The sequence below is a fragment of the Apostichopus japonicus genome, chromosome 10, assembly GCF_037975245.1.
Source record: "Apostichopus japonicus isolate 1M-3 chromosome 10, ASM3797524v1, whole genome shotgun sequence".
Lineage (NCBI taxonomy): Eukaryota > Metazoa > Echinodermata > Holothuroidea > Aspidochirotida > Stichopodidae > Apostichopus > Apostichopus japonicus.
Genome location: NC_092570.1, coordinates 19,648,769 through 19,670,203, shown reverse-complemented (window position 1 = coordinate 19,670,203; position 21,435 = coordinate 19,648,769). Strand labels below are relative to the sequence as shown.

The 21,435-nt window shown below is 37.9% G+C and overlaps 2 protein-coding genes across 7 annotated transcripts in view; one reads left to right on the top strand and one right to left on the bottom strand.

Annotated features, from left to right (window-relative positions):
- Positions 1 to 2,556, top strand: part of LOC139974788 (protein MIS12 homolog) — a 13,311-nt gene extending 10,755 nt beyond the window's left edge. For all 5 annotated transcript variants that reach the window (XM_071982216.1, XM_071982214.1, XM_071982213.1 and 2 more), the window contains exon 9: positions 537 to 2,556. In XM_071982216.1, the coding sequence (XP_071838317.1) occupies positions 537 to 572 (36 nt within the window). In that variant the 3' untranslated portion in view covers positions 573 to 2,556. The remainder of the gene's footprint in view (positions 1 to 536) is intronic.
- LOC139974784 (uncharacterized) lies at positions 1,739 to 21,435 on the bottom strand. Of its 2 annotated transcripts, none has more exons than XM_071982206.1 (3): positions 20,309 to 21,435; positions 15,604 to 15,892; positions 1,739 to 14,798 (listed from the first exon to the last, which is right to left on the bottom strand). In XM_071982206.1, the coding sequence occupies exons 2-3, from the start codon at positions 15,884 to 15,886 to the stop codon at positions 13,291 to 13,293; spliced, it is 1,791 nt and encodes a 596-aa protein (XP_071838307.1). In that variant the 5' UTR covers positions 15,887 to 15,892; positions 20,309 to 21,435; the 3' UTR covers positions 1,739 to 13,290. The 2 variants fall into 2 exon arrangements, with proteins under 2 accessions (XP_071838307.1, XP_071838308.1); XM_071982207.1 differs by lacking the exon at positions 20,309 to 21,435 and adding an exon at positions 20,142 to 20,288.

Here is a 21,435-nt window from a genome sequence, read left to right as displayed (position 1 = left end):
CTGGCACTCTTTGAGTGTAAACTAGACCTGAACGTGCTACAGTAGCTGTTATTGCTGTGGTATGTACTGGCAAGTATATGATTGTTGGAATTAGGATCAAAGGGACAACCATTCACCATACTGTGTGCATAGGTCAGGGAAGTGGTCTGCTGAAAATTTGGGGTCTATAAAAGCCTAACAGGTATGCCAATAGTTTAAGAACTAACTTATCAACACTTATAAGACAGAATAAGTCTGAAAGTGGACAGAGAAAGATAACAGTTTTCGCAACCCAGCCCCAAACATGGTGTGGCTAAGGTTGGTGGTAATACTAACTTAGTCTGGGGGTTCAGTGAAAATCCCTGTACTGTCCCTGAGGGTTGTTGGAGTGGAAAAGATTGATAAACTCTGGTCGGTAACCCGGAGTGGATATGAATTTATATCCTATGTAACTTTTTAGGATTGTTGTAACTCGTTTGTGACTATAAGGCATTATCTATTGCTATTTATTAATCAACATGTCTCATTTTCTCTTCTTTTTCTCATTAATTCTCCAGAAAGGAAGCAGGTATGTCCCAGTCAAATTACAGTGAACTGGTTGTTTTTTAAATAGCTTCCAAGATGGAGGTCTGTGCAAGCTTCTGATGGACTGCCAGATAGACACCGAAGGATGCTTTCCTATGCTAACCTCTTAGTTTTTCAAGAATCAATGTAGAAGTATTATATCAGGAAAGCATCAAATTTGCTCGATTTCGTTAAGTCAGGTTTCTGCAAATTCTGCTGCATGGACTATTCAATTTAGAAATGCACACAAAGCAGGATCTGGTCCATTGTTGCCTGGAAATCAACATCATTAGCAGGGGTTTATCATGGAAACTTAAAATGGTTGCTGTGACTGTTAACGTGGAAGCATATGGAAGTGTGTGAGACCTATCTGATGGACCGTTATCACAGCTGGTCACACAACGAAAGGTTCCATCTTCAGTCTCTGGAGGTGAAAACTGCTCAAGACATTGTTGCCGGGGGCTACCAAATTTGGAAAGGAATGGTAGTATGTGTGAGGTTTCTTTGGTGGATCTAAACAATAGAACACTGACCTATCTTATCCCAATGTTTCTTACCTTGTAGTCTTGCAATTATACCATTGGAGGTATAAATTGGCTGCCAAAATGGTTAATATCAGAGAGTAGCTTTAATGAACTATATATGTTAGTAATTACAAACACTGGAGTATGGTATCCTAAGGAAACATAATAGTGTGGTTAGACCCATTGGAGGAACCACTTGCAGAAGAACTTGTGCTTGTATGCCTACTGACATGGATGTGTATCTGATGCAAACAATTTGTCTCATTAATATGCTGCTTCTAGACAAAACCAAGTAGTATTTCTAGATCCACATGAGGCATTGTTTGTTATAGGCTCGGTGGCATGGTACGGCTACCAACATGAGTATACTAGAATATCTAAGGCAAACTGTGAAGGGGCTGTCTAGGTGATCAAGGTATTGAAGGATTCTGTTTCTATGCAGTTAGTGAAACTGAATATAGATGCATTGAACCTGGATCTGATAGGGCTTTGACTGGCGAATGAATATGTTTAACTTCACAATGCTTTGCGACGTGGATGAAGCTAACAGTACTGGATATAGTGGTATCATCCGGTAAAATTTGGTACCTGGCAATCCATTCTGTTCAATACAGAGTTGATACCAATATGTATCATCCGGTAAAATTTGGTACCTGGCAATCCATTCTGTGTATCAAAGTGAGATCTGTTTACTTTCAAATCTATTAGAGATGGGAGGTTGATGGATTGTTGCGGGGTATAAATTTCCTTTACCTTGTTCGCATAAGGTCTAAATTTACCTGTTCTTAACAGTCTGGTTTATTGTTTCATGTTAGCTGGTGTTTTTCAAACAGGATATTAAGGAACAAATCTTGCTTCCTTTTTTTTGCCAGAGAGTTTCGATTTGTATTATATTTTCAGTGACTGTTCATTTTCACAGCTGTATGGTACCTTCCATTGTTCCTTAGCTGAAGCAGTTTGCATGGCGGCTAAGTTTATCCGGAGCTTTGGTAGTTTTTGTATTTCGTACAACCAAGGGGGGTTGTAGAATATCCTTCATAAAACAATGAACGTCTTTTGACCTTATTAGTAGGGCTGTTCTGGCTCCTTAATTTTTGCTTACGCATGGATGTCGCAATAGGAAGTTTTTTTGAGGTATTCCAAAGATTATTTGTACCCTATAGCGATATAATACATTGCCTTATGTGGGGTACCTTGTAAACATGAATCAATATTCGTCAGTCAATTGTCGAAGTTTCAACTACGAGTATCGAGTAAACGTGATATTTTATTCCTGTTTTTCCTTCTTTTTTTAAATTTTTTGTCGGGTATTATTACCAAAACTTGTCAGTAAAGCAGGGCTGTTCTGGCTCTTTACTTTTTGATTACGCGTGGATGTGAGATTGGTCCATGCTTCTCTTCTTTAAATATCGTGTTTACAAGGTTTTCACAATTTGACTCCTAGCGACCCCAAGTGGCCTTTGACCTCCTTAAAAAACAATATGGATCATGAACTCAACGTTTCACAACTACATACTAAATATGAGACTGTTGCGACCTTCCCTTGAGATATCGTGTTTGCAAGGTTTTCACAGTTCGAGCTCCGGTGACCCCCAAAACCTTTGACCTCCACCAAAAACAATAGGGTTCTTTTACTCTATGTGGTAAACCGACTCACCAAAATATGAGATTGGTCCAAGCTTCCCTTCTTGATATATCGTGTTTACAAGCATGGCGTCACGCACACATACACACACACTCATCCGCCTGCATGACAACTTAGGTTACGATTATCATCGATATAGCCCAGCAAAAAATGTACCCTAATTTTACCGCGGTAAACTATGGTAAATGTGTGGTAAATAGGGTAAATGTGTGGTAACATCAACCGCGGTACATTTACCGCAGTTTTACCATGGTATTACCGCGGTAAAAGTATGGTAAAAGTGTGGTAAGTTTACCGCGGTAAATTTACCTCAGTTTTACCATGATATTACCGCGGTATAAGTAGGGTAAAAGTGCGGTACATTTACTACGGAAAATTAACCACAGTTTTACCATGGTATTACCGCGGTAAAAGTAGGGTAAAAGCGTGGTACATTTACTACAGTAAATTTACCATAGTTTTACCATGATATTACTGTAGTTAAAGTAGGGTAAGTTTATATGGTACATAAACTACATATGTGACATTCCTACAATTGTGCCATGATTAACCACAGTAAAAATAGGGTAAAACTATATGGTGCAATTATACTATGGTAAATTTACCATAATTGTACCATGATTTTACCACAGTAGAACATATATGGGTCACACTATGAAACATGATGGTACATTTACAGCAATTTTCCATGATTTTTTGTCCCATATTTTTGCAATACTGATATGACAAACCTTTTGTTCTATTCATATCTTAATGTTGGCAATATAAATTACCTGTGGATATGAGTTGAATAAAGAAGAGAGACAAACTGCTATTCTTATATGTTATAGTATGCATCTCTTTTCCTGAAAAAAGAACTATATAAACTAGCACACATAAGGCATAGCTTCTGTGCCTCAACACTGTGGCACACAAAAATTGACCAATCAGTGTCCTCAGATTTGGGTATTCTCTGTCAGGTCCATTAAACGACTTGACAAGTCAATGTATCTATGAACATAGTACTCTTTCCATTTTAAACAAGTCTTTGAGGACAATAAGAGATCAAAAGTCCAATCTGGACTACCAATTAAGTCAAAAGAAGAGAGTCAGGAATCATACCATCTAGGATAATTGAAATTCAACAAAGCTTTCTCATGTGTGAATCCTCCATGGATTTGATGAATTAAAAACTGTTGCATTCTACAACTGAGGACTTACATGTCAGGCATACAACCATTACCATTTAGGGTAAAGGCATATAGCCAAATTATGATACAGTACACTGATGGGTGAAATCCAAAGAAATATATGGTATACATGCTGATTGAAGTTAGGACAAAATCATGCTCAATGTTAGGTAAAACTGTCCTACAATTAGTGTAAAATCATGGTAAATTGAGGTAAAACTGAGGTAAAAGCGTAGTAATTATATGGTACAATTGGGGTAAAAGCGTGGTAAAAGTATGGTAAATTGAGGTAAAAGTAAGGTAAAAGCGTGGTAAATCTACGGTAAAATTGGGGTAAAAGAACGGTAAAACTGTGGTAAATTTAGGGTAAAAGTGTAGTAAATGCGTGGTCAATCTAGGGTAAAATTGGGGTAAAAGAACGGTAAACTGTGGTAAAAGCGTGGTAAAATATGGTAAATTGAGGTAAAACTAAGGAAAAAGCGTGGTAAATATATGGTAAAATTGGGGTAAAAGAACGGTAAAACTGTGGTAAATTTGGGGTAAAAGCGTAGTAAAAGTGTAGTAAAAGCGCGGTAAAAGTATGGTAACACCGTGGTAAATTGCGGTAAAAGTGAGGTAAAACCATGGTAAATTTGTGGTAATTTACTGCGGTAAACCGCGGTTTACCGCGTCCATAGGGCCAAAACACCGCGGTAATGTACAACAAATTTACCCCGTTTTTACCCCGGTTTTACCGGGGTAAAAGTGTGGTATGTTACCGCGGTAATGTACAACAAATTTACCGCGTTTTTACCCCGGTTTTACCGGGGTAAAAGTGTGGTATGTTACCGCGGTAAATTTGAGGTAAATGTTTTCCTGGGAGTCAATATTGGTCCGTCAATATTCGAAGTTTATTTCTACTACGACAATAGAGAAAACCCGATATCTTTTGGTTGCGATGCCGAAGGATCAGTAACCTTTGCGATCTTGCTGGCGTGTGTTCGTGTATGTTACGGCTAGGTTGTAAACACGTTATCTCAACAACCACAAGTTGAATCAAAGTCGTTCTTAGTAGGTAGGTATCCCGTAATGAGTAGATTGTTTTGGTTTCCGTGCCATGAATACTAGTAAGTGGGAGTGGGGCTTAACGTAAGAATTGGTTCATACTGGATGGTGATGTTGGTACATGATAAGCACATTTTCATGCCGTCTCAAACTTTATGTCATTAATATTCATCAAATGGCAAGAAATGGCTTTTAAACACAAAACAAGAACCAAATGTTCCACAGGTTTGTCACACATAATCAACCGTGCAATTTTTAGGTGGAGGTCAAAGGTTGGCCTAAGTACATGCAGTATGAAGTTCAGTCAGGGTTAGCTTGTAAACTACTATTTTGCTGCATATGTAGTGTATTTATAAAGGCAAATAACCGCTGGGAGGAGTTTCTCATTGGTTATAATATGTCACTAAACAGACTTCGTCAACATGATATTTGATTACTGGTACCTTTCTATATATGTTGCCACTTTAGTCCATAGATAAGCCCTCTTCAATTTGGTGTGCACAATTTCATGAATATCAACATGTATGGCTTACCACGCTATGAATAGATTTGGGCATCGGAACAACTAAACGTTTTCTGAGTGGTTTTTGTGTGTGTGTGTTATTGCCAAAATATTTTGAAATACCTCGACCTTTGTTCGGGTATATTTTTCTACGCAAAGTAGTCCTTCCATGGCTGAATAGATGTAAGTTTGGTTTTTCGCGGTTAGAACTTTATCATTGTTCTCTTTAATAATGTTACCGAAATGTTTTGAATGGGCACCCTGGTATACATGGCAACTTCTTCGCCTACGCAAAATCCATGGGGCTGCTCTCGCTAAAGTGAGGCTGTATATTTCAGATATGACCTGGCCTGTATGTATGTATTAGGCTTATACTGTAAAGAAGGAACTGAAAAGGTAAAAGTGCACCAGCTTTGAACAGGGCTTGTAAAACGGGGCTTGGGAGATTAAAATGATAGGTGATACCCACCCGAAATATATAGAATTTGTGGTCATGGTGCAGTCAAATATGATAGAGAGAAATGATTCAAGAAACAGCCACAAACATAGAGTTGAATAGTCGGTAGAGCACGGAACATAAGATCTGAGACTACTGGTTCTTCTCTCATAAGCAGCCGAAATTCTTTCTTTTCTTCTTCTTTTTTATGTCCGAAAGTGTTGATTGCCAAGGGCGTAGGAACCGGGGGGGCGCCAGCCCCCCAGTGAAAAATGTGGAGGGGCGGAAGTATCATTCCGCCCCCCCCCCGCTTTGCAAGTCAAAAAACCCCTTTTTCATTTCCAAATGAGAAAAAAAATCTCATTTGGAGCACCAAATTGCATCTAAGGCCCGGTGAAAATAAAAAATTAAGTTTACAAAATGGAGTGGGTGTTGAAGTGTGCTATATTGCACCAAATTGCATCTGAGGCTACCTGGAAATGCACCCCTCCCCTTAGACCCCTCCCCCAGGCCGGCCATCAGTCTTCATCCCCCACTCAAAAGTACCTCCCTACGCCACTGTTGTTGCTATTTGTTTAGCTATTAACAATCTAGTTGGTTATTATCTGTTCAAATGTGTCATGTGAAACCGTTGCTATACATGCAGATTTGTTTTAAAATGGAACGGTGCGGACAGAAAAGACATGGCAGTTGTTTCAGACTGTAACAGCGAAAATTTACTAGGGCAGTGAACAAATGCTCGGCGGTTATCCAGGTACCTTAAAAACATGGAGCTGTATTTACTTCAGTGCAGCCTTGTATTACTAGGGAGGTGTTATTTCGACCCTCCCTTGTTTACCGATAAGGTCAAATGACGTTCATTGTTGTATGACGTGCAGGAAGTATATGGTCTCATACTTTGGTAACCGACAAAATCATTTCCCCTATCATAGTCATATTCCTGAGATGTATATAAACTTAACGCAATATCGACCTTGGAAAAGCGTGGCAAAACATATTTGCATCCAAATAGATGTATAGAGAGATGTCTACAGTAGTTTTACCGTTCCACTAGGAATAAAAGATGGCGATGAAAGATTTGAAGTAAACATAGTAGCAACGCGTTAAAGGTGCAGGTTCAATATTTTTGCCTCGAAGAAAATGTATTTGGTATCTTTCCCTTGCAGATGACCTCAAACTCATATCTGGATTGATATAATTTATGAACATGCACCCGTAGTAGGCTACATATAGGCCCTACTAATTTCAACCGATTGTCGCTGGCGTAGCATTTAACACGAAATGGGATGGGGATAACAGGGGAATGGAATACGTAATTCAAATGCATATTTACATTAATTGTATATTTTTTGTACTGTCATTACGAATGCTTTGAATCACAATATGGGTGGACTGTTTAGAGAGGTCTTAGCATTAGGAAATTGTTCCAATTGGCTGGAGCATGGGCGGCGATCATGGGGGGGGGACATGTCCCCCCCCCCAATATTTTAATTTTTAGGTGGGGGAATATATTATCTAATATCCCCCCCCCCAATATTTGGTGGCATAGTCTTTTCGTGTGGCTATAAATAGAAAATAATGCGTGAGATTATTTTTCCAAATCATATTTGGCGGTGGCTAAAACTTCATCCAACACATGCTGCATGAGGTAAATGACTCTTCGTGGTCGTTTCTGTGGCCGTATAGCATGTTGCCACTCATGATTATTATCATAATGTCTGTACATCTCTTGAGTGTAATTACGTACAATCATATATATGATCCACATCGATATGAGTTCAATGTATTTTCATTTGGCCTGTTTCCTACAAGATTTCTAACCGCAGGCGCGTAGCCAGGGGGGCGACGGGGGAGACCACCCCCCCCCCTCGAGCATATTTTTTTTATGATATCGAAGTTTTATAGTAGCCATTATAAGAGGTTTTAATATTTGTTCACCAATAAATGAACTGTCTGAATTTTCGAAAATTCCCTGACCAACATTCTTCATCATACTTCCCTCTACTCGTGCAATTTTGACCGGTCTCTTAGGGGTTGAAGGTTTTTTTTCTATATTAGTTGTCCATAGATGATATTTTGTGCAACAGTATGGGCATGTTTTGAAGTGAATTTGTAAATTCTGAACAAATAATGGGCTTAAAACCTCGAAAAGTGGGGCTGACGGGTATTGTGGGCCGTTACGTAGTATTACCTACAAAAGCAATGATCCACAGGAGATGCGATGAGGTCGAACATGATGTGTGACTGGTGACAATCTTGAAAAAAGGTTATAGATGGAAAAAAAAGAAGCTATTGGGAAAAACTTGGTTCTCAGGCAAAAGTGTACATCTGGTTGGTCATTTTCAAGCCCGAGAAGTGCCATTTCCGGTGACCTGGGGGCTACCAAAACCACAAATTTCATACATTTTCAATACAGAGTTGATACCAATAGTAACTTATTTCATGTCTTCTCTGCTGTTTTCAATATACCTATTTAATGTAACATATCTATATATATAATAATAAGTGCTCAAATGACACAGAATGACAGAACTATCCGTGACGAGGTAATTAGGGGGAAAAAAAGGACAAAGCCACATTAATTGGGTAAAGGTCGAGTATGCAAAGAACTAGAGTATAGCTGGTTACAGTATGCCAATATGGTAATGTATATAGGTCGTGTGTGCAATGAACTAGTGTAGAAGTTACAGTATAAAAACTAAGTACCGAGTCTATACCAACAATCACTTATTTCATGTCTTCTCTACTGTGTTAAATCTAACTACTTTAACATAATATATCTAACAAGTGTTTACAGAACGTTTCTTCGAAGCGCAACCATTAAGGTTTCATACTTTGTCCGGCCTGCAAAAAAATTAACCATTGACGGAATAGTCCTAAATTGACCTACTGAAGTGGCTTTTTGGCATGTTTTGAGCTATCATCATTGGTTTTTATGCATGGATGTTGACGAGGATGAAATAAACGACTAATAGTCTAAAACTTGAGGCATTTTAGAAAATGCGGGTGGAACAAGGAATTTCCGCATAGAGAGCTGGCAGGTGGGTTGGAGGCTTGGAGGATCAATATGCAATACTTTGGTCACTTCTAGCTCAGAAACTTAACGGTCATGTTGGTAAAACCTGAATGTGCTGTTATAGCCCAAGCAATCAGCTATCATATGGTGGTGAGGTCATGTGCGTTGAAAACTTCTACCTATGCTCTAGCGGCATTGGAAAGTGCACATTATTGTGCAAAAAAAGTCATTGTGGTACGACACAGTTAGGATCAAACTGGCAATACATTTATCGAGTTTCTCCTAAATGCACGTTGCAAAATAGTATATAGGGAACGATAAACAGAACAGCTGACAGCAGTTCTTTGACTCTTGCCTGTAAGAGTCACTGCAACTTGAACACGACACGTAAATAAGTCTAAGCAAAGTTCCAGTGTTTGTTTGCTCGGCTTATCACTAAAATAGTGTATGAGCGAATGATAAATCAGAACAGCTGTTAACAGTTCTTGGACTCTTGCCTGTAGAAGTCACTGCGACAACACAACTCGTAAATAAGTGTAAAACAAAGTTCAAGTGTTTTTTGCTCGGCTTATCCTGTTGCTGGTCATTTACTTATGAAGTCCTTCAGATATCCAATTGTTATTGCCCTTGAAACCCAGGTAATCAGTCATAAAACACAGTTCAAGTGTTTGTTTGTTCCGCTTATCCTGTTGCTGATCATTTATTTATAAATACCTTCAGATAAAAAAGGTCCCCTTATAAACCACTGTAAAAATTCATAAAACACAGTTCAGGGTTTTTGTTTTTTGGGGGTATGTATTACTGATGTTAAATTTGGTTTAGTTTGACCCAACAACAATACGTCTCACCATCTTCATAGACTAAATTTGTTAAAATTAATATCATGCTCATCTGCTTAACAGTTAGTCATTTCACTATCATTTTACTATCACCTGCTATAGTTAACCAAAATGTGTCGTTCAGACTGCAGATAGGTTATGGATAATTGGAACTTATCGTATGGAGACATAACATTCAAGATATATCGGGGAACAGCTGTACATTGAAACGTGTTGCTCAATTTATTCAAAATTACCTCAATTTTGAACTGAAACAAAGTTTACCAAAATAATTTCATCCTCACCTTCTCAATAAGATGAAGTAGGTGAAGTAAGAAACTAATGATTGAAACTAACGAAGTCGAGACATATAAGAATATACAGCTAATATTTAGTCAGACACTCATTACTTTGACACTATAATTAATAACCTATAAGTCACATAAATTTCCCAATCTTTAACTAAAACAATATTTGTCAAAAACATATCATTCGGACATTTAATTTCAATAAGAAAATATACAGATTTTGATTATTCAAATGAAGACATAGTATTATTTCATAAGTCAGTAAAAGGTATCATGCATAAGGCCATAAAGCAAAGGCATTTCCTAATAAATGTATCCATACTTTTCTGTAAAATACCGAGATCCCTTCCTGTTATAGGTAACAGTCATTCAAAACTTCTATTCAGTATAGAATTAAAGAGTTGATTATACACTCAGTCAAATGGAGACACAAGAGTATTCACTATGTTTGATTAAAAGCTCATCAAGTGATAATAATAAATCAATTTATCCCATAAAGTTATCTCAAATTTTGCTTAAAACATGTTTAAGAAAATATACCATTCTCATCTGCTAAAAACTCTCAAATGGACAAAGAGGATTATTTGACAAAAACATTAACATTTGGCAACATGCAACATATGTACAACACATTCACACAACCTTCACTTCCCTTTACACCTGCACTAAGAATCGTAATGATGTCACTATAGATAAACTGATAGATCTACCAAAGCACGAAACTCCTCGACATTGCTCCACTGTACATAGATAGCACGACAGTTGGACAGTTCCATGTTGTATTAATATGTAGTATCAATACAATAAAATACAAAACATCATGTAAACGTAGTCAATCAACGGCTTATCAACTAGACACATAAAATATAGGTTTAGGCAATCGAAGAATTCTCGTATGTGACAAAGCATAACACCAACTAGTAATATCAATACAGATAAATGAGTAATTTACATTGTACATAAAAAGCAACATAATCTGCAAATATCGATAAAAAGAAAAAAGATAGAAAAGTAAATGATTAGCATATTTAGTTGATATGTTCCCTTATCATAGGATCATAAGAGTTTATAGCCCCTACGCCACACATTTATACAATGTATAACATATATCCCATTATCTGCATTAACGTACGAACACCATTCACCATGGCGCTTCGACCTTTTGCTAATATCTAATAATATACACATATGGTTCAGAAACAAAGATAATCGAACAAACATTATTAAAGGTAGTAAATAAACAATATTAAATTGGAAAATCCATCACATTTCTGCTATGAAGGCCTGACGTAAATGTCATGCATTGAGAAATCAATACATTAGCTGCCATCCAGGAGTCTTCGTTCTCAATCCAAATGTCTACTGGTTACCCCATGGTTACAACTTCCACTTATGAAAATCGAAGTTCTGCTAGATGTGCTGCAACATAATGGAAAAATTGCCTGAGGTAGCTAAACGCGCCAAAAGCATGCGTGACTTAAAGAGACATGTAAAAACTGTCTTTTGTTATGCTCCCTTTGCGACTTGTTGGCATTGTTTGGTCTTCCTTGTGTTGCGTTTGCGGTTTTAACTCTTATATTAATGTTACCTTCTCGTCTGTGCGCTACTTCTCTGTACTATTTTTTAAGTATTATCCCTACTTGTTCACTTCTTCGTTTGTATTTTACTTTTGATTCGTACAGCGCCTTAAGGCATATTCTATTTTATTGGATAAGCCGCTTCAGAACTTTGGAATATTATTATATATATATTATTATTATCATAATATATTATACATCCATCTCCCCTCCTTTTTCTCCGCGTAGATTTTCGCCATGCACGCAATTATTTTGTTAATCAATTGCTGACTGAGGTTCTCTGTTTTAAGGATAGTCCAGAGGCACACTATCTGACTATAAAATCATCCCAGTGAAATTTGCGTATAGTTTCATAGTGCAAAATTAATAGTTGAAATTTCACAGTTTATGACATAAGGTTTGTCACTTCTCGGCTAGATTAGTGTCACGGTTTACTTTTGGATTACCTGCACATGAAGTATGAAATTACAGCTTATCCAAAATTCTGCTGCACGCCTGGTCACTATTGACAAAGAAATTCGAAATGTTATACGTATTCAAACGCAAACTGGGAAATATATCTAACTCAACCTATCACTTGCAATAATTGTTATGGTAGGCGAGCTTTCTCGGTTTGTGCCCCGGAGTTGTGGACCAGTTTGCCACGAGAACTCCTCTTGATTGATAATTTAATTGTTTTAAATCTAAACTTATGAATCACATCTTTAGAGAACTTTTTCATCAATAACTTTCTGTTATTGGATTTTTACACATTCATTTAACTTTTCAGAAATCTTATACTTTTACCGAGTTGCTTCTGTGTATATATATATATATATATATATATATATATATATATTTAAAGTGTCTTCTTGATAATTTTATCGTTTATTGGATTGTTTTTGTACTTGTAAGACGCGTTGAGATGTTATACATGTACTGCGTTTAATAAAAATATATTTGCATTACATAAGTTACCATAACTTAAAGCAACAGGTGTGTTGTAATAGTTGCACACTATCAGCAAAATGCCCTGTTTCTTTATTTTTATATCTTTATTGTTTTGACCTTGGTTTGGTAGGATTCCAACTATGGCTAAGGGGTGTGTGAAGTTATCAATACCTCAATGAAGTGCTTCCAAACCTTAATGCATCTCCATTTTGAAGAAGGAAATTTCATGTTCAGTTTTAGGGAAAACATTACACAAATTTGTCGGGTGAAATTTGTGTGCAAGTTCATAAACATAGATATTGAAAATTGATTCTTTTCACAGTGTTTACCATACGTATACTTGAAGCAAACAGGTGCCATCGTAGTTGCATACTGACAACAAACTGTTTTGTTTGTGTTTCTTATATTTTTCACTTAATTGTGTTGTTAATTTACAACTTTGCTTTAGAGAATTAGAAGTTTTCAATACCGCAAATGGCTGTAAGGTATTCATGAGTTATTTCGGCATCATTTTGAAGAAACTTGGATGGAGATCTTAAAGAAAAACATAAAACAGACTTGTCAACTTTGAAATGTTTTTATCTTGGAAAACCATACATAGGAGTTAGATGCGAATTTCAATAGGATGCGTAGAATATGTTCTATTTTCGTTAGTCAAACTCGAAGTTTCTCTGGACTATCATCTTGAGGCTTTCAATAACAAGCCCCCCCCCCCCCCGCCTATGACTAATGCAGATTCAGAGGTGCATATTTAGTGTGTGCGCCTGTAAGTGTTAATTTATATAACATTTGTAGAGAATGGCTTTACTTGACCGTTTGTAAAACAGACGAGTGTTTGATCTTTAAGGAAACTGATGGACACAACTTCTGTATTGGGACGGCAAGTATCGGAATTACCCGAGTGATATTCCTTGCCATTTTTTAGGTAAATTGAATGTTGCCATTTCGGACCTCCTTGCTGTTCATGCGCAGTACTCTCCCAAATAAGTCCCCAAAACGTGCCGTCCCACTGAATCACTTTTGGTCTACAGAGCTTTGGAAATGTGCTTGGCGCTTTAAGTTTGCAGGAACAACTCTTCACGTTGTCATCATTAATTAGCAAAACTTCGTTCCTAGCAGAATCTATCAGTGCCATATCACTATCAACACAAGCTAGTGAAGATATTGAGTGAACGAATTCGCTACAATCTATCTTATCAAACAGATCAAGCTTTCGATTCAGCCGAATCAATTCTGTGGAGGCATTTACTGCGAGTAGAACACCAGTATCTCTATCGCCTGATGTAATGGTACTTATGGCGGTTATAAAAGTATGCTGTGGCATTGCTATTAATTTTGCTTCCTTTTCTTCGATTGTGCAAATGGTACCCTGATCGGCAACTGAAACCGCAAGTAGTGTTTGATTGCATGCAATCAAAATTTTTGCGTGTCCCCCACTACAATAGAGACTACCCGAAATTACTATAGGGTAGCTACTATCACCCAATTCGTCAGTCTCATTTTTCCAAAACAATCCTCCATTTTCAGAGGAAATGCAAGATAGTGAGACACTTCCTCCAAAAGATCTCTCATCTCGCACTACCACAGCTGCGTGTTTGGTTACAGAAACAGCGCCAACCACAGTACCACTCTGAAAATCTACAAATCGTCCATTATCTGAGAGAGGTATAAAAGAAGTGCAAATGTGGCCATGAGCCTGTAATGCCATCTTTTCTCCCTCCAACTTTTCTTTAATTGACTTTATGGAATCTTTCCACTGTTTAAGCCTCTGCAGTTGATGCCCTTTGTTTTTAATGTCAGGTGGTTGGTGAAGTCGAGAATCAATTGCGGCAAGTTGACCTTTTAAGTCTTTAATATTTTCTAGTATTTTAGTAGTCTCACTTCTTTCTTTGTGTATTTGAAAATCTAATTCCTCTTTAATTTTGTGCTCTTGTTCTTTAGCCAGTTCTTCCCACAACCTAAACTGTGCTGTCAAAAAGGTTTCGTTTGCTTCGGTGTACGGGTCTACAGGTGTCTTGACAGATCTCTCTATGGACTTCAGAGTTTCATCTAAGGTGCCCATATGTTGCTTAAGACTTGCCAATGCCTCAATTACTTTCTCTTCAGCTTCTTTCGCACTAGTGAGTACATGGTCCTTACCACGATGACTGTGGAAAGCACATCCATAACAGATTCTTTTATTGCAAGTATTACAAAGTAATTCCAATGTCCTGTTATGTGTCTCACACATGTTGCTCCCTTCATCTTCGATTTCTACCTTCTCGTACTCGACCTTCGATTCTATACCTGTTGGGACAAAAATGCAGCTGAAGCAGCTTTTCTTTGAGACTCGTGCTTAAATGTAGATAAAACCGTGAAAATAGCTTGTAGTATAACTTTACCAAAGCGTATGATATTCAGCCTAGATTGAGCTGTTCATACAATGTCAACGGTGAGTTAGGAAGCTTCAGCAATTAGATTCTTTGAATAAATACATCACTACCTTCCAGTTGTCTCCTTCTTTTGTGGGTAGTTCAGACGAAAACTTATTGACTATGGACTCCTTCTAGGGCTGACACAAGTTGACTGACTCATGTGTACAATACGAGGCGTGGGTAACCAAGTTACAAAACTTGTGGAACTTAAATCAGTGACATATACAGACGTTGACGTTGCCGTGACTTAGACCTGTTTTAACTATGCCACATGAGCTATAACATTTGATAAGGCCTTTGCCAAATTACAACCCTTTAACAGGTTTAGAATATGAGAAGAACGCAAAGAATCCCTGATCACTTAGAGTTGCAGTGATAAAGCATCACTTGCAACTGAGGTGCATTAACTCTATGAAAGCAGTACAGTTATGCGGAATTATAGATGTTGGTTTTCTCAATGAACATGTGCAATTTCCTGTACTGTACTTTAAGAACTGGGTTCGCTGGTCCTTGGTTTTTTACTTAATTTTAATTCATGAGGGTATCAACTTTGACATTTGTCGATGGAAATATATCAATTGCCAATTAACAGGTAAAGAAAAAAGATAAAGGAATATACTGCGACAGCAGCTCCCTGTGATTTCCCACTCGAAGAAACATGTTCAAATAAGACTTACTTGTACTTTCTATGTACTCCTTCACCAAGTTTGCGGCTCTGAAAAGGCTACATTGTACAAAAGCTTCCAAGCAATTGTCCACGTTGTCTGGGGAAAGTGCTTTCGTTTGCCTCAAGTAGATCATTAGATCCAGAGGAGAAGAAATGTCTTCTTTTTTCTCATCATCACACTGCAAGTAATTCAGAAGTTTCTCTATATCTTGCGAAGGCGACAAGGTACCTTGTAGTTGGTTGAACAACGCATCGTACAAGGCTTTCTTCGTTTCTTTTTCAGTACTCGACATCTTTATCTATTTTAGTAAAGTCAAAGATTATTTTTGATTACTAACACCCAGAGACGATGCAAATTCTTTCGAACCCAAGTCACGCCCAAACATGGGTCAATTAGTAGCAATTACTTCACAAGGACAAAGTTAGTAATCGTCTGAAATGCTCCGTAATGGTAGGAAAGCTCACATTCGTCCCACTGCTGTGAAACTTTTGGCGAATATGCCCACCATTTTTTGCTAGCTAGACCAGACGTACAAGTTGAAATAGACGTATATGTCCATTTAAATAGATGTTAGATGATCATCAAGCCACCAAAATCACCAACGAATATTTACATATGTATTTACAGCAAGTTACATGTTACTTTCGAATCCTAAATAAGTGCTATAACGTATAAGAGCGTTTTTGTGTGTGATGGTGTGCGCGCCTTGTATGAAAACTCGAGGAAGGCCCATGTATATCCTAAAGAATCTGGCTGCTTCGCGGGGAAGTTCTTGGAATCAGCAGAGGTGTCACGTACAGCGCAGATGCTCCACCAAATTGTCACAGCGGTGTGTGAACAAGAAATAAGGACATGAACAAGTAGTTTAATTAAACGGTATATTAGACCTCCAACTGGCTAAATATCTACTGAGTACAGTGAGTGTGTCAGGGGGAAAGTCAGTTGATTGAGAGAACCGTGATAAGCACGGCTCCCACAGGTTGAATCATACTGAATACAACTGGTGAAAATTACATATTATATATGCTTTGAGAATATATTACAGAGGATGGGACAGAAAGTTACCCTGTCCGCATATTTACATTTTTAGTAAACAGTGGTGGAGCTATAAATTAAGAAATTACTACACTTTGACATCATTGGCAATGACATCATTCCGAATGTTACTTTATTGGAGAGATCTGATATAAGATGAACAGACAGACGAAGGCCTAATTTTGTGGCCAGTTTATCTCAGTCTAAGCAGAGAAGTGGTCTAACTTGGTGACCATGAGTAATTTGCTAGAACTACTTTCAGGACAGAATTTGCTAGTCAGCATAACCAGGGAGTTGTTCAATAACAACTCCCTGGTGTAACCTGCTTCCCTTGCGTTGTTGAGTGTTTTACCACATTGGCCATGCAGCTGTACGCATAGTTTAGTTAATGTGCATATATTCAACACTGTACTTTACAATCATGGTAACCCTCCACTGCATTGGTTTTCCTTTCACATATGATGGGTTGAGCCACTGCAGCATTGCTCTAGTTTCCACCGCAAGTGCTTTTTGGGACACATTTTTTGGGCCTGAATTTGTGAGGCCCAATATCTTTTGACTATTTGGACCGACAATATCTTTACATTGCAAAAACCGTAAGTCGGATTGTACCCAAACTTGGTATAGTGTAGCTGGTTAATAGCTGCTATATGTAGGCGATCTGGGACCAAACAAATTCAAAATTTTTATTTTCGCCTCAAATGCATTTGGGACACATAGTTTTGGGACCATTTGCGCCCATATTTGGGGGATAAATTTTGGGAGGCAAGTATATGTTTGAGCAACTTTGTCTGGACCAAATATTTTTGGTGCCATTTACGCGCAAACTTTGTCGGGCTCAATTGTTTGGAAGGGACCAAACTTTAAAAAAAAAATCTAAGTGCTATGTATTGGCCACCTTAAGTTGGCACTTGTACAGGGCATTGTTCGGGTCAGTTTCTGCGCTATACCTCATAAGACTGACTATTTTTTGCTATTCTCATCTAACTTTCCTACTGGTTCGACACCCACTTCCTCTTCCTTCCAAATAAACCATTCTGTGTTTCACATCCAAGTTCAATAGCAACACAAATCAAGTTAATTTCATAAGTTTTTTAAGTCAGCTTGGTATGATCAATATGTTCTGTGTCAGTCCACTGTTGTCTACACGCAGGGGCGGATTGACACACCGTCTTAAAGGCATCCATGGAACAGCTGGCGCAGAGGCGCAGAAGACACTATCAAACCGTTATGATCTTCTCAGGAAATATATGCATCTTTGAGTATGGAGTTAAGTACGGTCAGAGGCACCAAATATGCCACTTCTTCCAAGCACTGCTGGTTGGATCACTGAGCTTGTAGTAATTTATGCCCCAGCCCACCCTTGTCTGCCTGCACTATTATACTGTCAATTGAACCATGCTTTCATGCATGCCAAACGTCCTTTAGTTTCATGCCCTGTTTCATCAGCTGTACATAATCATAGGCGTAGGAGGCGGGGGGGGGGGCGGGGCTGCAGCCCCCCAACCAAATATTTTTCGTGAAATTCGGGCAATATGCTGAAACTTTTTTGGTCACGTACTGAAAGAATAAATTGCAACGTGTTTTCAAGGGTTAAACTGATATTATTATTATCATTATTATTGTAACGACTTCCCCAAAAATTATAACCAATATGGAAGGGTAATAACACGGCAAATGATTGTATGTAATTGGGATGCGATGTAATAACCGATGCATGCTTATATGATATGTACAGTGACATTTTGAACGCGCGCAGAGCTCGCGAAAACTTTTGGTTATATTATATTATATTATTTCGCCCGAGTCGTTACAGCCCCCCCCCCCCATCAACTTGGGCTCCTACGCCAATGTACATAAGGAATATATGCCATGGTGATGGCGCTTGTGTGCGAGTGTGTGCATGTGACACTTGATCGTAAACGCTCTAACATCGGAAGGATCGATAACTGGGGTAAAATTCATATTTGGTTTGTATAGGTTCTCCTTAGGTAGAACTGGTTTGGGATTGTTGTTGGTATTGGTCAACTGTCATTTGAGGTCACCACGGGACAAAGTCTGATTGTTCACACAAATATCTCAAGAACCAGAAATTGCAGGAATTTCAAACTTGTTGTGTAGCTTGCCGTTGGTGAGTAGTCCAAGGTCAAAAGAGGGGAAAATGTGTGAAAATCTTGTTATGGACGGTCGCCTATGCGGTTCTTATATTTGGCATGTGGATTTCCTGTAATTATTTCAGCGAGCCGTAATTGATTGTGGTAGAGGTCAAAGGTCATTTGGGGTCAGCAGTGGGCAAAATGTGAATATGTCATAAGTGCTATATCTCCAGAACCAGAACGTGAAGGAGCTCATATCTGCATGGTATGATAGCCTTGCGTGTATAGTTTGTACACAATTTGATGGAGGTCAGAGTTCATTAAAGGTCAGTAGGTGTCAAAACTTGAACACTCTCTAAATACTCAATAGAAAACTGCAGTAGCTAGTACATATGGCTATGGCTTTTCTTTAATGAGTACACGGAACCTAGTCTCTTAAACATGGCATCATTGTTATATTGGCATATGGCTGTCTCATAATGAGTACATGAACCCAGTAATTCTTTGTGAAGGTCAAAGCTCAGTGGGGCAGCAAGGAGAAAGTTTAAAACCTTAAAAGCACTGTAGCTGGATAATTTTGTTTTCAAGTTGAGACTTCTAATTTGCTCCATGTCGATGGTTGTTAAGGTTAACAGAATTCAATCCCTGAAAACATTTATGCCTAGTTAGGGATGTGGTCAGTAAGCTTTTGGTTTTAGCAAGACATATCGGTGTACAGAAAAGCACTTAATTGGTCATACCTTAATCGATGTTGTTGTTAATAAAAATTGAGAATGGTTTGTATTTTAAAGAACCTAAGTAGCAATTCACCATGCCAGGGCAATGTTTTATTGCTCTCACTACCTTGGTATACATTCATGCTCTCCCATACTCAATTGGTACAGGTTTAAGATGTCCCTTGTTTTCAGTTTAATCAGAAATTACTGCACAATATCTTAGAACTGCTCTGAACTCTCAATATTCAAGACCTTTCAGGAATTTATTTTGACACAGAACACTCGACCTTATCCCATTAAACACACATACTTTACACATATATCTACAGTAAAATAAGAAATACAAATATATTCATAAGTGCTATGGAGAATTTAACTAGACGCAAGTTAAGTATTGGTCCAGGCAATACACTATGCAATGAAAAATCACAAACATGCATGCTGCATGTTGACAAACGCTAGAACCCTACAATTTGGTACATAGTAAAAACTTGATAATTATGGGGTAGGCCTTATCTATGATTATTTCACGGTGCTCTAATCATGCAAGGAGAGTGGTAGTAAGTTAAACTACTAACGTCTCCAAAACTTGTTGATTTGATATGGAATTGGGAAAATAATTTACACGTTTCTAGCGAAACTCTAAATACAGCATATGATCTTGTATTCTTCCTTAGCCTACAAAAAAAGGCCTATTTACCTAGACGAGATACATCTGCCAACCGTTTGATACCCATATTCGATCATTTTTCTTGTATGATATGCTCTTTTCCGTCATGGGTCAGATAAGGAAAGTGGGGAAACGCTTGTCTTAATGCCAGAAAGTACAATCAAGAATAAAATAAAAATAGAATACCGATGACTTACCCAGTTAGATAGTTTTTGTAGAGTTGAGTAGTACGTGCACACGCACAAGATCGCTTAGACTTTTACCTAGGTTTACTTCCGTAATGTAGATGGTACTACAAACAGCTCTGTTCACGTATAGCTCGTTTGATTGCATGCGTTATACGTGGTTTATTACATTGACTTTATACTGCGACCGAATCGACTATGTCTAGCCAATCAAAACCACGCTACTATGAGTCTTATCTGTGTAAAGGCAAACATACATTTACTAACGAATTTGCTGCTTTGGCAGTAGTCCTGAAGAAACATATATGATGTATAAGTATTATGTAAAAAAGTTTGCATATTTTGTCGCGACTTTCAAAAACTGTACATCTTAATACAATTTATGAAGCTGGTGATTTGCTGTGTTACATCGTAGCCTACATGGTATTTGCTATTTTGTTGAACTGCCAACTGAATTGCCATAACCTATGGCATCTTGACAACAATTGTCCAGTTTTCAAGATACTCCAAATCGTTGACAACGCATCCTTAACAAGATATTTTTCGGCCTGGCAAGTAAAACTAACACGACATCTTCAATGGCAAAAAATTTCATACTGTTGAGATGCCTTGGTAGGCCTATACTCATGTTGATGAAACGTCATAACCATGTAAAATACTGGTTCTCAAAGTTACAGTAACATCACACCATGACCAATCTTTTCATATTGTTTAAATGTCATACTTAAGACAGAAACTCCCAATCATGTCTCAATGTACCTTCAGGTCCATCGTACATGATTGGGGCTATGACTATGGAACTGCTTTTACTGTGTGCACAAACAGAATGTAATATCACTTACAACAGGAATTGATAGTTTCTTCTAATGGGTGACTTTTGAAGTTAATAATTGATTCGTAGGTTTTAGTACATCTTTCACAGCCACGAGCATAACAACATAAAAAAACCACTCCCTGCCCCGTATATTGATGAAAATTGTTTTCAACCAATCGCTGTTTCTCTCACGACCGAAATACAATAGGAACAAGTGAGAAAAGGTCAAGGTCAGTCCTACCACTCCCGCTTACTTCTTACATATATACTTGTTCGCTTTTTTAGCCGTTGCACGCTATCCACGTCACATGGTATTTACATTTGT